The 14,663-nt window shown below is 44.0% G+C and overlaps 1 protein-coding gene across 1 annotated transcript in view; it reads left to right on the forward strand.

Moving 5' to 3' along the window:
• The window catches only part of MYPN (myopalladin), a 2,138,596-nt gene that overhangs the window by 987,789 nt on the left and 1,136,144 nt on the right, over window positions 1-14,663 (forward strand). The window contains exon 10 of the mRNA XM_078643205.1: window positions 12,881-13,265. Within this exon, the coding sequence (XP_078499331.1) occupies window positions 12,881-13,265 (385 nt within the window). The remainder of the gene's footprint in view (window positions 1-12,880; window positions 13,266-14,663) is intronic.

The following is a 14,663-nucleotide window of genomic DNA, read 5'->3' on the forward strand; positions in this document are numbered from 1 at the left end:
CATAACTGAAGGGTATTCATCATCCATTGCATTAGAGAAATTTCACATTTAAAAATCACACAGTGCATTATTTCCATCTGCCTAGTATCTGCAAAAACACAAAAGCAACTGTATCTGCCCTGTGTCTGTCAGAGCACAGAAACACACAGCCACTTAATCTGCCCAGTATCTGTGACAGTGCAGTGAAACACTAGCAACGGTTTTATAAAGGGAGTATACACCTCTCCAGCATCTGACAATGTTTCAATCAAAAAGTCCAAGAGCATCCTCTTCTTTCCTTGATTTTTCCACATACTACAAGTGGCATACTGCCCCTGAACTGTCAATGTAACTGACCTCTGAACCATGTTGTACAACCTCTTTTGCAGATTGAAAGTACATTGCTGCTTCTCTCCGAACTCAAACCCATGTTTAAAAATAGCATTTTCTATCATTTCGTTTTTCAGGATAGCGTCTCTTCATGTAAAGCAAGGTTGGTCACTCACTGACCAGTCTGACTTGTAACTGCAACCAACAATCACTAGTTTTAACAGGCTGATTTTTTTATTTTCTCTGTAATTTCTAAAATATTCCCGCACTGCACAGTCAAGGCTAAGTGCATAAAACGGTGCTACTTTTTTCCATTCAACATCACTTCAGAGGCTTCTAATTCAAACAAACGTACACGCCATCTTATCAAATCCTCCAGGATTCTGCTGACATCTGTCCAAAATGCCCATAATTACTGGCTGTAGAAAGTCCTCCAAAGAGTTAATTAAATCCTCCTGTGAGCATTGTAAATTAACCTGCAGCTCTCCTTCAACCACATTCTTTGTCAGTGCTTCACTCCGACTATCTAAACGGTCTGGTAATATAAACTGCATCATACACAAAGTTTCTCAATCTTGTGCTGCCTGATTCATTTGCAGCTCTTTTTTCAATTATCTATTTTCATACATTAACAGATCAGACTTCTCTTTAGCTTTAACTAACTTTTTTTGTATTTCATTATGTTCTCTTTCTAACTGCGCACATTTTTCAGACATGCTGCGAATACCGAAACAACTTTCTCTCTCTGAAATACCAAGTTGTTTTTCCTCTTCAAAAGAAACATTTCACAAACACTCAAGTATCTGTGCTTGCCCCTCATCTGTTAAACATGCATTAGAGGCAACATCTCATCCCAATAACTCAGTTGAAATCTGGGAATCTGCAACTAAAAATATTAACATTTTAGAAAACATTATTCCCTTTTAATTTCGTATCCTGCAAAGTGACGCCAAAATGTATTGCTTCGCCCTCCCAAATAATAGAAAATACCACACTTCCACATGGAGGCACAAACACAGCGAAGCAATAAAAACACCTGGAAAGGGATTTCACTCTCATTAAATGAGGCACATCAATAGACACTTTTCAAAATTAGGCATGGAGTTTTATTTGTGCAACACTCTCTAACAGGAAGGCTTTCACAGATGTTAAATGACCCAGAAGCATGGGCAGTTGTGAGACATGTGCCCTCCCTGACCCTGGCATGATGGAGTCACCAGATATCAAAGAACAGGGGTGTGTGTGCAGTTCCATAAACATATAAGTCAGTTTCCAGGGGAAGCAAAATGCTCCAATAGGAGCACAGGCCCTCACACACCCCAAAAGGTGTCATGCTTCATCATCGGGCTAGCTCCTCATCAGACTGCCTTTGCAATGCCCAACGGGCACCCACTAGGGGCTCTTTGCCGGAGATCCTTTTTTAGCCATCAGGTGACGTAGGGGTGTGTGGGCTTAGGAAAAGTGTAGGGTGGATGTGTAGATGTGAGTTAAAATAGGTGTTGTGATGCTCAAAATAACTGAATGTAAAGAAGGGGCTCAGAACCCAAATAAAAAATTAAATAAAAAATGATCAGTGCTACTTTAGGATATAATGGTTCGCGTTCACTACATGAAGGAAAAATGGTTTTATATGGTCAACATGTTTCTCGCCTAAAAATGTCAGGAGGATCATGTGGCGATTCTTAAGGACCAACAGTCAAAACCTACACTACACTGTGACTCGATTCAGTAAGTCAGAGTGCTGTGAAGACGATATCCAGTCTTACAATCAATCAAAGGGCAATATTGTATACCTTGAATAAAATCTAGATCAACCTGGAGTACAAAAAAGGAAAAGACATGACACATGAGTTTTCAAACTCACAAGTGCAAACATAGATACAAACAACTTTATACTTATGTTGTGGAAAAAAACAAAACACATGCCCTGTGTAACATGAAACAAGCACCACCATTTATAGGTAGCTCTGTAGAGGTGAATTTTTAACGAGGGAGAAGACAAGCATAGTTACGACTTACTCGATTTGGGAAGTTTACGGTTCCCTGAGGGAACGGCAGAGGAAATGCTGATTAGGGTCCTGGATTAGAAAGCATATTGTAAGCACTAGAGTCTTTTTTGTAGGCGCATCTTACTGCAGACCGAAGAGTGCCATTTGAAGTCGGATCTCTGTACTTAGTTACTCAGGCACAGTGTTGTGTCCGCTGTGTAACCTACCCCAGCTCAGCTTCCCCGATTGGGAGCAAGCATGGGGGGGCAGGGTTCTTTTATGCGCGACGACTATGTGAACACGTCTTGATGCAAGCGGCCGCACGAACAGAAATTCTCTGGGTAGACCAGTCACCACCTTGAGGCGGTTGGGTTCTACCATTTGTACTCAATGAAAGGTTCACATGTGTAGAGGATATAACTGGGCATTAATTGAAACGTGTTTTAATACTCAGTTTTAAAAAAATATATATTTTTTCAGAATAATACGCAACTCCTTCGGACTATAACATCCGAGTTAGATTATAACGTGGTTTTTATTAATAAAGGAAGAATGTCCATGCTCTAACAAGTACACTCACAGAGAGGCCACAGGTTTTATATACATTAGGGTGGCTCCCAGGGGGTGTCTATCGAATATCTCTTTTTTAATGGTCAACTGTGTCATGATTATTTGGGGTAAGTTAGTAATTCAGTTCTCTCCATGGGATGCCATCGCTCAGGCCCATGGTGTGGGTGAATAAACGAAAAATCCAATGTTGTTCTTTTTTAAACAGGATATTTTGCCTCAACTATTGGTGGGCCTCTAGCACAGTCCATCTCAGATCATCAGGGGAGTGGCCTACGGTGAGGAAGTGATTGCTCATGTTGGTACTTGATTTTTTGCACCTAATGTTACTGCGATGTTCAGTAATCCTCACTTTTACTGCCCCTGTAGTCATACCTATGTGTTTCATCTGATGAGGAAAAGTGATCATATATATACACAATTCTTTGAATTACAATTCTTATGTCTTTTTGGATCCATGTAAGATTGTTGATCAGTTGAAGTACTTTGGTTGCTTCCGTTAACACACATAGATTACATGTACCACATGGGAAATGACCCACCACTGGTGGGAGTTGCCAAAGCGGTTTCTGCATCAGTGCTGTGCTCTTTTTAGGTCAAGTGTGAATAAGAAAGATTTTTTAGGTTGGCTGTTCTTTTGTAGCCTAACCTCGGGGGGATACAAGGTTGCAAGTTGTTATGATTGACCAGTGTTTTTTAATGATTTTTTGGATGGCGTTAGATTCTGGTGTGAAGGTTGTGACACAAGTCAGGACATCTGACGTGGGCCTCTGCCGAGGTGCCAGTAAAGTTTTGTGCTTGTCTTCTGCATTGTTAATACATCTAAAAGGGTAATTACGGGGTTTTAAATGCCCTGCTAATTCCCTGGCATGTATATGAAAACCTCTGAACTCACTGCGATTGCGACGGAGTCTTACAATTTGCCAATATGGGAGATTATCCCGTAGGGCCTTGGGGTGGTGACTACCATACAAGAGCAGGCTGTTACTGTCAGTGGGTCCCAGGTTGCTTGTTTCCAGTCCAGGGAAGACCTGGCATAGCAGTTTGGGCTGGAATATTCCCATGAGGAACAGGGTCAAGACTGATTTTCAAAGTACTGGGTGTGAACTGGGATGGCGAACTGAGCTATAGAATGATGATGGATTCAAACCATATCTAATAGTGACTGGGGGTGAGTGTCTGAAAAGTTTCAGCGCTCTGACCATCATCTCCTTGTGTTTGCAGATTATCCCGTAGGGCCCTGGGGGGGTGACTACCGTACAAGTGCAGGCCGTTACTGTTAGTGAGTTCTTTGTAGATAATTAAAAAAAAAATTTCCAACTATGCATGACACAGGTTAGCCAATGGATGGAAAAGAATTGCCTAAAACTTAACGAGGACAAGAGTGAGGTGATGATACTAGGGGGTGACACAAACATCTGGTCCCCCGCTTGGTGGCCCAATGATTTGGGTAGATGCCCAGATTCGTCAGAAAAAGTGAAGAATCTGGGCATTACTCTAGACACCAATCTTTCTTTTGACGCCCAAGCCAGCAAGCTGGCATCAACACTCTGGTATATCTTAAAAATTATAAAAAAGATATTGCCTTACCTACCACAGGATTCGCGTAAGACAGTAGTGACAGCTTTAGCCTTGTCAAGACTGGACTACGGGAATGGCCTATATGCCGGAGCTAGGACAAAAATCATAGCCAAATTACAACGCCTGCAGAACGCAGCAGCCAGGCTGGTTCTAGGCATACCCAAGTTTGAGCCAATCAGTCACAAACTAAAAACCCTGCATTGGCTGCCAATTGCAAAAAGGGTGCAATTTAAATCACTGTGCCTGGCCTACAAGGCACTTCAGGGAACAGGATCACAATTCATGAAGTCACATTTAAAACAATATGAACCAACCAGACTTCTTAGATCCAGCCAACTGAAGCTCATTAGGGTCCCAAAATTCAGACGAGCTAGTTGGGGTGGAAGAAGCTTCCTGGTACATGCAGCACAAACCTGGAATCAGCTGCCTTTTGCTATAAAAATCAGCCCATCCTTGGAATCCTTCAGAAAGGAAGTAAAAACCTGGTTGTTTTCTGCACAGCTCTAGACACCATTCTCGAGAGTCGAGGGTCTGTCATAGCGCCAAGACGCCTTCGGGCATTCGCGCGCTTTACAAGTTGACAAATCAAATCAAATCAAATTAGTATGTACCCTCCCATTTGTCAGGTGAATCATTCAGTCTAAAATTGGTAGCCCTCTCGTAGAGATGTGTGCTGTGAAGTGTAAAAAGGGCTTTAGTATATTAACCCACTCTATGAAGGTAGTGCATGTGGTGTTATCTCCCTTTCACAAAATCAAAATGCCATCAGTGTAGCGGTGCCAAATTAGAATATTTTCATGATTGGTGTTGGTGTTGTACAAGCTGTGTTCCTATTAAAAATGAGACATATATTAACACACCAGTCTTGGGGCAAAGGTACTGCCCATACAAATCCCCTTGCTTTGGAGAAACAACTGATCCTTGTAGGCGAGTAGGGTCTGCTTCCTATGGTTACCCCCACTTTTTGCTGTGATTCTCAGTTTTTTTTCTTTAGTCTGGTGGTGGCCCTGCTAATCAGGCCCACAGCCTAGCTGTTCTCTCTCTAAATTGATACATGTACTTTAGGTACATACCAGATTGGTTACTGGGTCACCCTTGTGAGCCCCTGTATAGTGTACCCTAGGTACCCAGGGCATAGGTGCACCCAAGGCCTACCAGGGGCTGCAGCATGTATTGTGCCACCCCTGGTTGGCCTACCAAACTGACACCACAGGTCTGTTCACAGCCTGGGTGAGGTGGTGTAATCACCCCTTACTTAGATATAGTATACTTCTATCTATATACATATATAGACACATATACACCTATAGGCCACTACTAAGGCAGACCTTGACAATCCTGGAGGTAGAGTGCTTGGTTTTATGTTAGAGGGTGCCCTAGGATGAGCTGAGCCCCTCTGCAGCTTTCAGAACAATCTCCTTATAGCTGTTCTATGATATAGCCATACCATATACTCTTAAGTGCATTATAATCCTCGAGGTTAATGCTAACTTTGGTTTGGCTTTGTCAAAACATGTCGTGTAAGGTGTCAAACACTTTGGAATACTACCCCCCACCAGTCCTGGCGGCGGGGGTAGCATTCCACCCTTCTAGAGGGAGAAGACATGTAGTTACTGGTAAACCCGGTTAAAGATAAACAGAGCCTCAGCATCACAAAATGGATGCTGCTGCCACAGACACGAGTCGGCCCTCCTGCTTCTGGACGAAACTCCGGCAGGGGAGGCCTGTACTATAGGTTTCCTGTCCAGGGAGGTGCTGGCACCTCCCCAGACAGGCTTTTGTGTGTTGGGGCAGGGAGGGCTGCATTCAGTGAATGCTTTCCAGACACTGCCTGGGGCACACAAGGTGCTCCATGCATTTCCCAGTTCAAACCGGTTGCTAGGGCACTCTGCCCCAGCTCTGGCGCGAAACTGGACAAAGGAAAAGGCCCTTCCCAGGTCCACCCATAGGAGGGACCTTAAAGGTAGTCCAGCCCCTAAACTTAGTATAAGTATAGGAACCCAGTCCCTAGGACTTTAGATTACCCTGGACGAAACTCTGAAACATAAATCCTGGACCTTCGACATTCCATATTGACTGGAAGACGGAAGACATCTGCCTTGTGGTCAAGGAGTGATCACCCTGTTCAAACAGACACCAACAGCATCTTTGCCAGTCTGCATTTTCGAGGCTCCCACCAGATCCCGAAGAATCTGTGACACAGGACATGGACTTCCAGACATCTCTGACCTGACCTTCACTCACAGCAAAGCTGAGACCCGTGGCAGACACAAGAGACGTGGGACCGGAACTCCTGGACATCCTGCATTTTGCAAGCTGCACTCACTTCACGAGGTATCTCGAAGTTGTGCATTGGGGTTCTTGAAGCCCAAGCCTCGAGCAACATTTGCACTGAAGCTCAGAGGCCCACACTCCACGAGTGTCCTGTGGGCCCCACTTTTGCATTTAAGCTTGTCACGTCCTTGCGGTTCCTAGTCCGTTGTCTAGTGAGCCCCCTGAAGACTTTCCTTTGAATCTAACTTGCTTTCCTGGTTGCTCCAGGCTTGCTCCAACTTTGCCCCCAAAGAAAAGTTCCACAGACCTTGCTGGTCTGCACCGAAGCCGATCTCGACATCCTGCGTGGGTTACGTTTGCCAAGTCTTATTAGGTCCAAGCCAGATACCCACACCGCAGTCAACTAGATCCTTTCTGGGGCAGCTCAAATCCAGCTCCTGGTCATCGTCGAGGCCTCCTGGACCTCGTGGCTGAAGAGACAATCTTCACCTTTTCTCCTGAAATCACCTGACATCGGCTGGCAGCTTTCCAGCGCCATCCTGCCATCCTGGTCACTGGCAAGTGACCCAGACTCTGTCCCTTTTGCTTTCAGGTTCTTCAGATCGTCGATCCACCCTTGCATCTACCCGGACACTTTTCCTTTGGACGCATGCAGCACTTCTTTGCATCTTTCCATTGAAATCAACGACGAAACCCAACATCAAAAGATACATATGCACCCGGCTTCTGTGGGTGAGGTAACATGAGTACTCTGGTAGTCTCAAGGGTATTGGCCCTCCAAGTGTCTATGTCTAAAAAGGGTTCCATCGTAGTACATTTAGAAGTGTCCTTAAACTGTAAATTTGTAACTTGTTCGTTTCCGATAGAAAGCCAGTGGTAACCCGCGGCCGTGTTTAGACACTGCACGTGTCTCCCGTGGGCCACCTACTTCCTAACCCTTGGTTGTTCCTAGAAGCCCCAGCGATTCCCTAGGCCCTAGGCCTACTTCCTATTCCAGACGTGGTTCTTATACCACTATTTTAGTATATGATTTGTGAGGCCGCCAGGGCAAAACGTATACTGTGCAACTTATCGTATGCCAATTGAGATCCTTGTTATGTACTTTTACCTCTGACCTCATAAAGAGTGCAGAGGGGTTGTGTTTAGAATAAATACATATATATTTGATATATACCTTGTGTGGTGTGCTTTCATTTGGTACTTAAGGGATTATAATTGGTAAAACAACTAGCTTAATTCGCTCTCTGAAGTCTTAGCCTGAAGACTGCTCGTCACTGCTACCCCTAGGATAGCTTTCTATAAGGTTGACTTTACAACCACCATCAATAAGGGTCGATTAGACTGGTGCAAGGTGCCCACTAGAACTAGGGGACATCATGTGCTAGGCTAACTTCTCACAATCCTCATATTGGAAAAAGTTTTCCGTCAGTGCAAGTGAGGCACACTCCATGATAACACTTATTGGAATGGGTGAAACCCAATCAATTGTTCACAGAATACCTTCAAGGACTTCTAGAGTAGCTATCTGAGGGATATTTGTATATAGGGCTTCCATGACTAATGCGAGCAGGAGATTGATCCCTACCCTGTCATTGTTAGTTGACTCAAGTTCAGTATGTCCATTTTGTCCTGCACAAAAGAAGGGTTTTTGTTGACCAAGGGTTTTAGAAGGTGATCGCAAAACTTCAAAAGAGGTTCCAAAAGGGAACCAATGCCAAACACAATTGGTCGACCAGGTGGAGGTAAAGTACCCTTGTGAATTTTAGGAAGGGTGAAAAATAAGGGATTCTTGGATGTTCATTTATCAGAAATCTACCTCATTCTTTGACACACACCATTGCAGCAGAGGCCACCATTGAAATAATGTGTTTGTGTAATCGACTAGTGGGATCTTCAGTAATCGGAGTGTGGTACTGGAGGTCTTGTAACTGTTGGAGGCATTCATTTTTGTAATTGGGGAAGGACATGATCTCAATGGATCCCCCATATTGGCCTGTAATAGTGGTATCGTGGCCAGAGATTGTAAGGCAGATTGTCGCCAGAGATCAGTTTGGTCAAAATCATCCATAATCAGTTGTAGCTGAGCAGCAGCCCACGATGGAGCCATCTACAGTCACTTGATCTGTCTAGCGTGGGGTCAAGAACCACGTTGAAGTCCCATCCCCATAGGGTTGCACCAGGACCAAGAGTCCCAGAAAGTCTCCAGACCGAAGTGAAAAACTGGGGATCCCTTAAGTTAAGACCATAAACTGAGAGGAGTCTGACCCGTATATCATGTAGTATGTCGGCGAGGAGTACAAATCTGCCCTGTTTGTCACAGAGAATGCTGCACATGTGCCGCGGTGCCCCTTTCCTGATAAGTATTGGGTCTCCTCTGCCATAATTTCAGTAGCATGCTCCATGCTTTTCCCCAACCCATCCAGAACATAAACGGGCCAGTGTACTATCTGTGAAGTACATTTCTTTCTGAAAACAGGTATCAATAGAGAGTCTTTGCATTTACGCAAGAATCAAGCACACCTTTCTGCGATTGTTAAGTCCCTAGACATTCCATTTCACAGCTCTTATAAAGCACATGTTGAGGGAATTCAAAAAAAGGAAAATCTGTGATCATCTATCCTAAAGTCAAATGCAATCGATGAAAAAAGCATAAGCTGAGTGATGCAAAAGCAGAAGAAGCATCCAAAACAAAAAAACACAATGAATGAAACCCCCCCTACTACCCACTTTGGTCCCCCAAACAGACTAAATGCACGAAACCCACCCAATTGTATAGCCCAGAGCATAATGACTGAAAACCATTTGTGGAAACATCCTAGAGGGGCAATCTAGGAGTCTAGCACCCTACCCAGTCTTGTATAGTTTGGTGGCCGGAGGAGTAGAGTGTATCTTGGGGGGGACCTCACAATTTCTTGGCCAGGAAGCCGAAACATGTGAAAGTCTCTGTCCCCCCCCGGACAGCTGGCGAAGAACATCGAACGAAGAGTTGATGACGGCATAGGTCGCTCATTACCAGTCAGCTAGTATCATGGGAAGAGCTTTTCTGGATGGCATTAATCTTCAGAGATCAGCGTATGTGGGAGAAAGGATGTAGATTACTCAGTTTCACTAAGATTTGCAGCGAGCTGCTCTTGATCATTTCTGGGGGACTCCATCAGTTTCAGAGGGATTGTCATGACGAACTTGGTAGCTTTATTTTCGATCAGTGAAGATGAGTCTTACCAGCGTGAGTGATCCACCGCTTGGCAGGTAGAGGAGTGAGTATGAGGCCCCAGTGCGCTGCAGGGCCTTATTAACAGGCAGAAAATCTCTACATGCAGATTGAACAGTGATAGTGAAGTCTGGGAGCATGGAGAGTTCGACCCCTTTGTTGGGTAGCGACCCAGCACTCTTTCAAGGCGTAAAGCTGTGTCATGGTCTCTGTCATTCAATCATTTAGCAATGATGGGGCGGGCGCCAAACCGAGGCGGCGGTCTAGGACCACGTGATCTGTGTGCCTTCTAGATAGAGAGCACGTGTGAAAGATCATTTCCAAAATGAGTGTGAAGCATGTTTTCTACATTGACCTCCATCCTTCCCATTCCAGTTGTCTCCGGAACTGCAATGATTTTTAAACTATTACATCTTGACTGAGCTTCCAGGTCTTTATTCTTTTTCCATATCACCTTCAGTACCCATTCCATTTGCAGGAGTTTTTCCCTGTCCACGGTAAGGTCTTCCTCAGCTTCAGATGTTTGGTGTTCCAATTGGTCCAGGAGGTTATTGTGCTTGTCTGTTTTAAATCCAGAAACATGGAACAGATGTATTGATTCGGGGTGGCACCATCAATTTCAGACGCACCCCCTTGTGCATCAGCTGGCTGCTCCATAGTGCCAGTCCAGCGTTTATTGTCAAAAGAAAGTTTGGATTATTTGATATCACCTTTCCCCATTTCTCCACGAAGTGCAATCAGCACAGGATAAAGGCCTCTCAAATTCTCAAGCCTACTTGTGAAAGATCTAGCTCTAGTGGGAACAGAGTGGTCTGGTGTGCAATCACTTCAATCAATAGCTGATTGACAAATACAAAGAAAGGAGCCTCCTGTTATATGTATGCCGCCAACAGAGTCCAGAGTAAGATTCAGAGCCCGCCACAACCTGTGAGCCGCAGGGGGCACAAGCTCCAGGTTGAGCAATCCACAAGGAGTGACGCTGTAGGCCTGTCTGATGTGTGCATAGAATTTCAGTGCAATACAACTCCTAATATGTAGAGGCTGACAGCCTTAAGACATCGGACCCCGCCAAACCCCAAAGTAATGGGGGGCACCAGCAAGCCAGTAAAGGTTCATCCGGCATCTCAGATTCAGTCAGGTGCACAAAGACGAGCACTCCACTACTTGGGTGTGATAGCCCGAAGATTGATTACAGTATTATATGAGGCAGAGTACACAAGGCCCCAGTCAGTTCTCTGGAACAATGTCTACAGGAAGTACTGGTTCTATTAAGGGGTGTTGTTGTGAGCCTGATACCCAAAGAAGTACAGCATGAACAATGTAAAGTACAGCCACCAGGCAACAGAACAGTTGGGGTCAGCTGCCCTAGCTCACCATAAGTCACACGTGCTAATAAACACTCACCAGAAGTCTCTAGGTGAATCAGTAGGCCTCGCAGGGAGGCATCAACACCGCACCAAGGCTCCAGATGAATAGTTGGGCAGACTCAGCCGCTCTCTGGGGGCACCAGGGGCCGCACAGCCGGAGACACCAGTCAGCCGAGACTCCTGCGCAATCAAAATGGTGGTTGCCGTCAAGGCCCGGGGTCGGGCAAGGGAATCCGACCGGAAGGGCAGGGGCAACCGATCCACTGCACCACCGAAGCACCCCCAGCTGGAAGCAGAGGTAAGGACTTGCTGCTGCAGTAGCAGAATCTTCAGCGTCACTCAGAATCAAATGGTGTCAGTGGCCTAGTTGGATCCCAGTCTAGCAGCTACCCAGCAAATCTGATCGGGTCCTTTTCCGGGCAATGCTAATTTTGGGTGGTTGTAGCCGGCACGCGGGGAGAAGCAGGTAAATTGGGGGGAGGGGGGGTGTCCCCAATCAAGCTGGCTAATCAGATTACTTCCTCTGGCCTGCAGACCTTCAGCAGAGTGCAGCCATTTTACGGCCGGGCTCACTAGCTCCCCCCCCCCCATCTTATGTTTTGTATTTATTAATTTTCTGCTTCTGTCAGCGTTCTTTTTTATTTGTTGCAAGAAAAACATGCCTATGATTCTGAATTGACTGAGGGAAATAGGTCAAAATTTTGTTTCATGGAAGACAGATTTTTTTTTTAACATGGGTACTCTTGTTGGTTCTGTTTTATTAAGCATTAGCAAAGCCAATCAATTTGAGAACTCGCTTTTGAGCACTGAAATTCACACTAAAAAAATGGCATTTGCTGCGCAAAGCAATTGAAAGATTGCTTTGATTGGTCAATGGATGGGTGAGACAAAGAATGAAACGTGTAATGACATCATGTACTTTTCACGCTTTCCAGTGGAGCTGGAAGAATCCATTCAAACAACCAAAATAAAGTAAGAAGGTGAGGCTAAAAGACTCATGTGGTATAATCCAAGGACTGATTGATAATGTCTCAAGCCAATGGCCGTAAGTTCTTTAGCCAAATAAATAATTTGCTGAAGAAGAGTGAAACGAAGCTCCTTAGAGTAAATGAGGAACATAATATGTAAGAAGGTAAAATAAAGTAAGAAGGTGAGGCTAAAAGACTCATGTGGTATAATCCAAGGACTGATTGATAATGTCTCAAGCCAATGGCCGTAAGTTCTTTAGCCAAATAAATAATTTGCTGAAGAAGAGTGAAACGAAGCTCCTTAGAGTAAATGAGGAACATAATATGTTTGCCATGAATGGTGCAGACTGAAAATAAAGCATTGTGGTCACTTCAAAAAAAATATTTGCTTGTCTAAGGCGGCTCAAATCCCAAGCAGCTTTGCGCAGTGTCCGATTCACTGGCTATGCTCCCTTGATGCAATAGGGATGGTTTCTGGTTTCCAGTCAAGAACATTTACCTACTTACTGTTTGTGCATCTACTATTATTTGATAACTACAAAAACTGTCATACTCACTGTATTTGTAGTTACCAGAAAAGTAATACTTAAGTAAGAATTGCATTGTTTATTTTAGGGTCTGAGGACTACAGGCGTGAAGCTGTAGCTAACGTGAGTGAAATAAATGTTCCTGCTTTTAAGCATCAGCAATTACAATCCCAACCTGGCCCTGTTTCATCAATTCCTGCATACTCCCTCCGCGAGCCACCCTCAAAATTAAAGCTAGAAGGAGTTCTTGTCAACCACAACGAACCCAGATCAAGTTCTAAATTAGGCCTGCGTGTGCATTTTAAACTTCCTGATGATGATATAGGAACTGAAGGTTCATCGGAAGAGGGAACACTGACTTCAAATGAGATTTATCCAAACAGTGCCCAAGAAATAAATAAAAAACCTTCGACGATGTTGGGAGCATCATCACATTTTAAGGAGCCCCCACCTCTACCCAGTAAACCAAAACTGTAAGTATATGCTCTTCTGCATAGTTAATCAATTTTGTTTTGTAAATTTGCTTAAATGTTACAAGATATTGAAATAGACAGAACTTTTATTTCGCTTTTTTTTCTTTTAATAACTGTGTTTTGGAGTTTTTTAAGGTTGACTTGCACAATTTTTTACGGAAATAAAGGAAAGTCATGACCTGTTAATCAGTAAGCAGGGATCTCAGTTAAATGTTTCATGATTGACCATTGAATCTGCCTGCCTTTCTGTGTGTAAAAAACACTTGTCTCATTCACATAAAGCAGTAGAGTGGGCTGATGCTCTTTTAAGATCGTTGTCAAATCAAAAGAGTCACTTCCAGATCATTTAAAAAACGTATGGTGCTGAGACGGGAACTATTTGATTTCATGTTATTGGCTAGAGGTGCATTTCCTTCATGATTGAGGGACTGCCCTATGCAGATTGTTGCAGGGATTCTGTGTGTGCCCAGAACTGTGCGTAGGAAACCAGGGCCTCAGTGACTTGTGGTGTACCAGAAACTCACCTCAGTACCCAGAACCCCTATCCGACTAGCATCAGTTTCTCATTCGTTCTCCGTCCTTCCGCGAAGCTATCAATGATTAGACAAACCAGAACAAGCGACTTAGAATACTCTCAGGATTGGTGGGAATCAAGAACACTCTTTCGTTTGTATTTCTCATAAAAGTCCACAACGTGAGTAAGTAGAGACACGATAAAGTTTAAAATATTTATTTCAACGACGTGCTATAAGATGCAGTATTCTGGCTAACATAAGCAGGCATATGATTAGAAATAATACAATCAGCATTGTTACAATTCTATAAAACACAAAGGGAGAGATTATATTATACTGATAGTAGAAAAAGGTCATATAGCGCCTTGTGTACCACCCTCCCCTTGCTCAAAGCTAAGTTTCATAATAATAGAAGGTCTCTAAGTTTCAACGGGGAACCCCATACCTCAAAGATCAGCTTAGGTGAACCACATCAAAGGATCAGCCAGCTCTCTTGTAGACGGAAAGGTTTTTCTCCAAGTGCCTGCAAACCTGCATTTAGTGTATTATTAAAGGCACTCGAATTTCAGCTTCTTGCAGCTGGATGCATATTATGTCTAAAGCGTGGGCCGATCACATTGTATCAACAGCATACATTGTTATTTTACCTTGACGCTGTGAGCACAAGCAGTACAGACAGAGGCTGCTGTGTAAGTCTAGAGATGTGCAAAGCAGACAGTTCTCATATGAAGAAAATCAAGCAAGTTAACTTACAACAATAGATATATGTAGTGTCATGTGCAAAAGCGGCAAAGTTGTACAATGGCGTTTAAACTTCTAATGCGGTTATGCTAACATAGCAATGTGTGCAGGCAGGCATCGGTCTTCACTACAAGATGTTTTC

Source organism: Lissotriton helveticus, chromosome 5_1 (genome assembly GCF_964261635.1).
Source record: "Lissotriton helveticus chromosome 5_1, aLisHel1.1, whole genome shotgun sequence".
Taxonomy (NCBI): domain Eukaryota; kingdom Metazoa; phylum Chordata; class Amphibia; order Caudata; family Salamandridae; genus Lissotriton; species Lissotriton helveticus.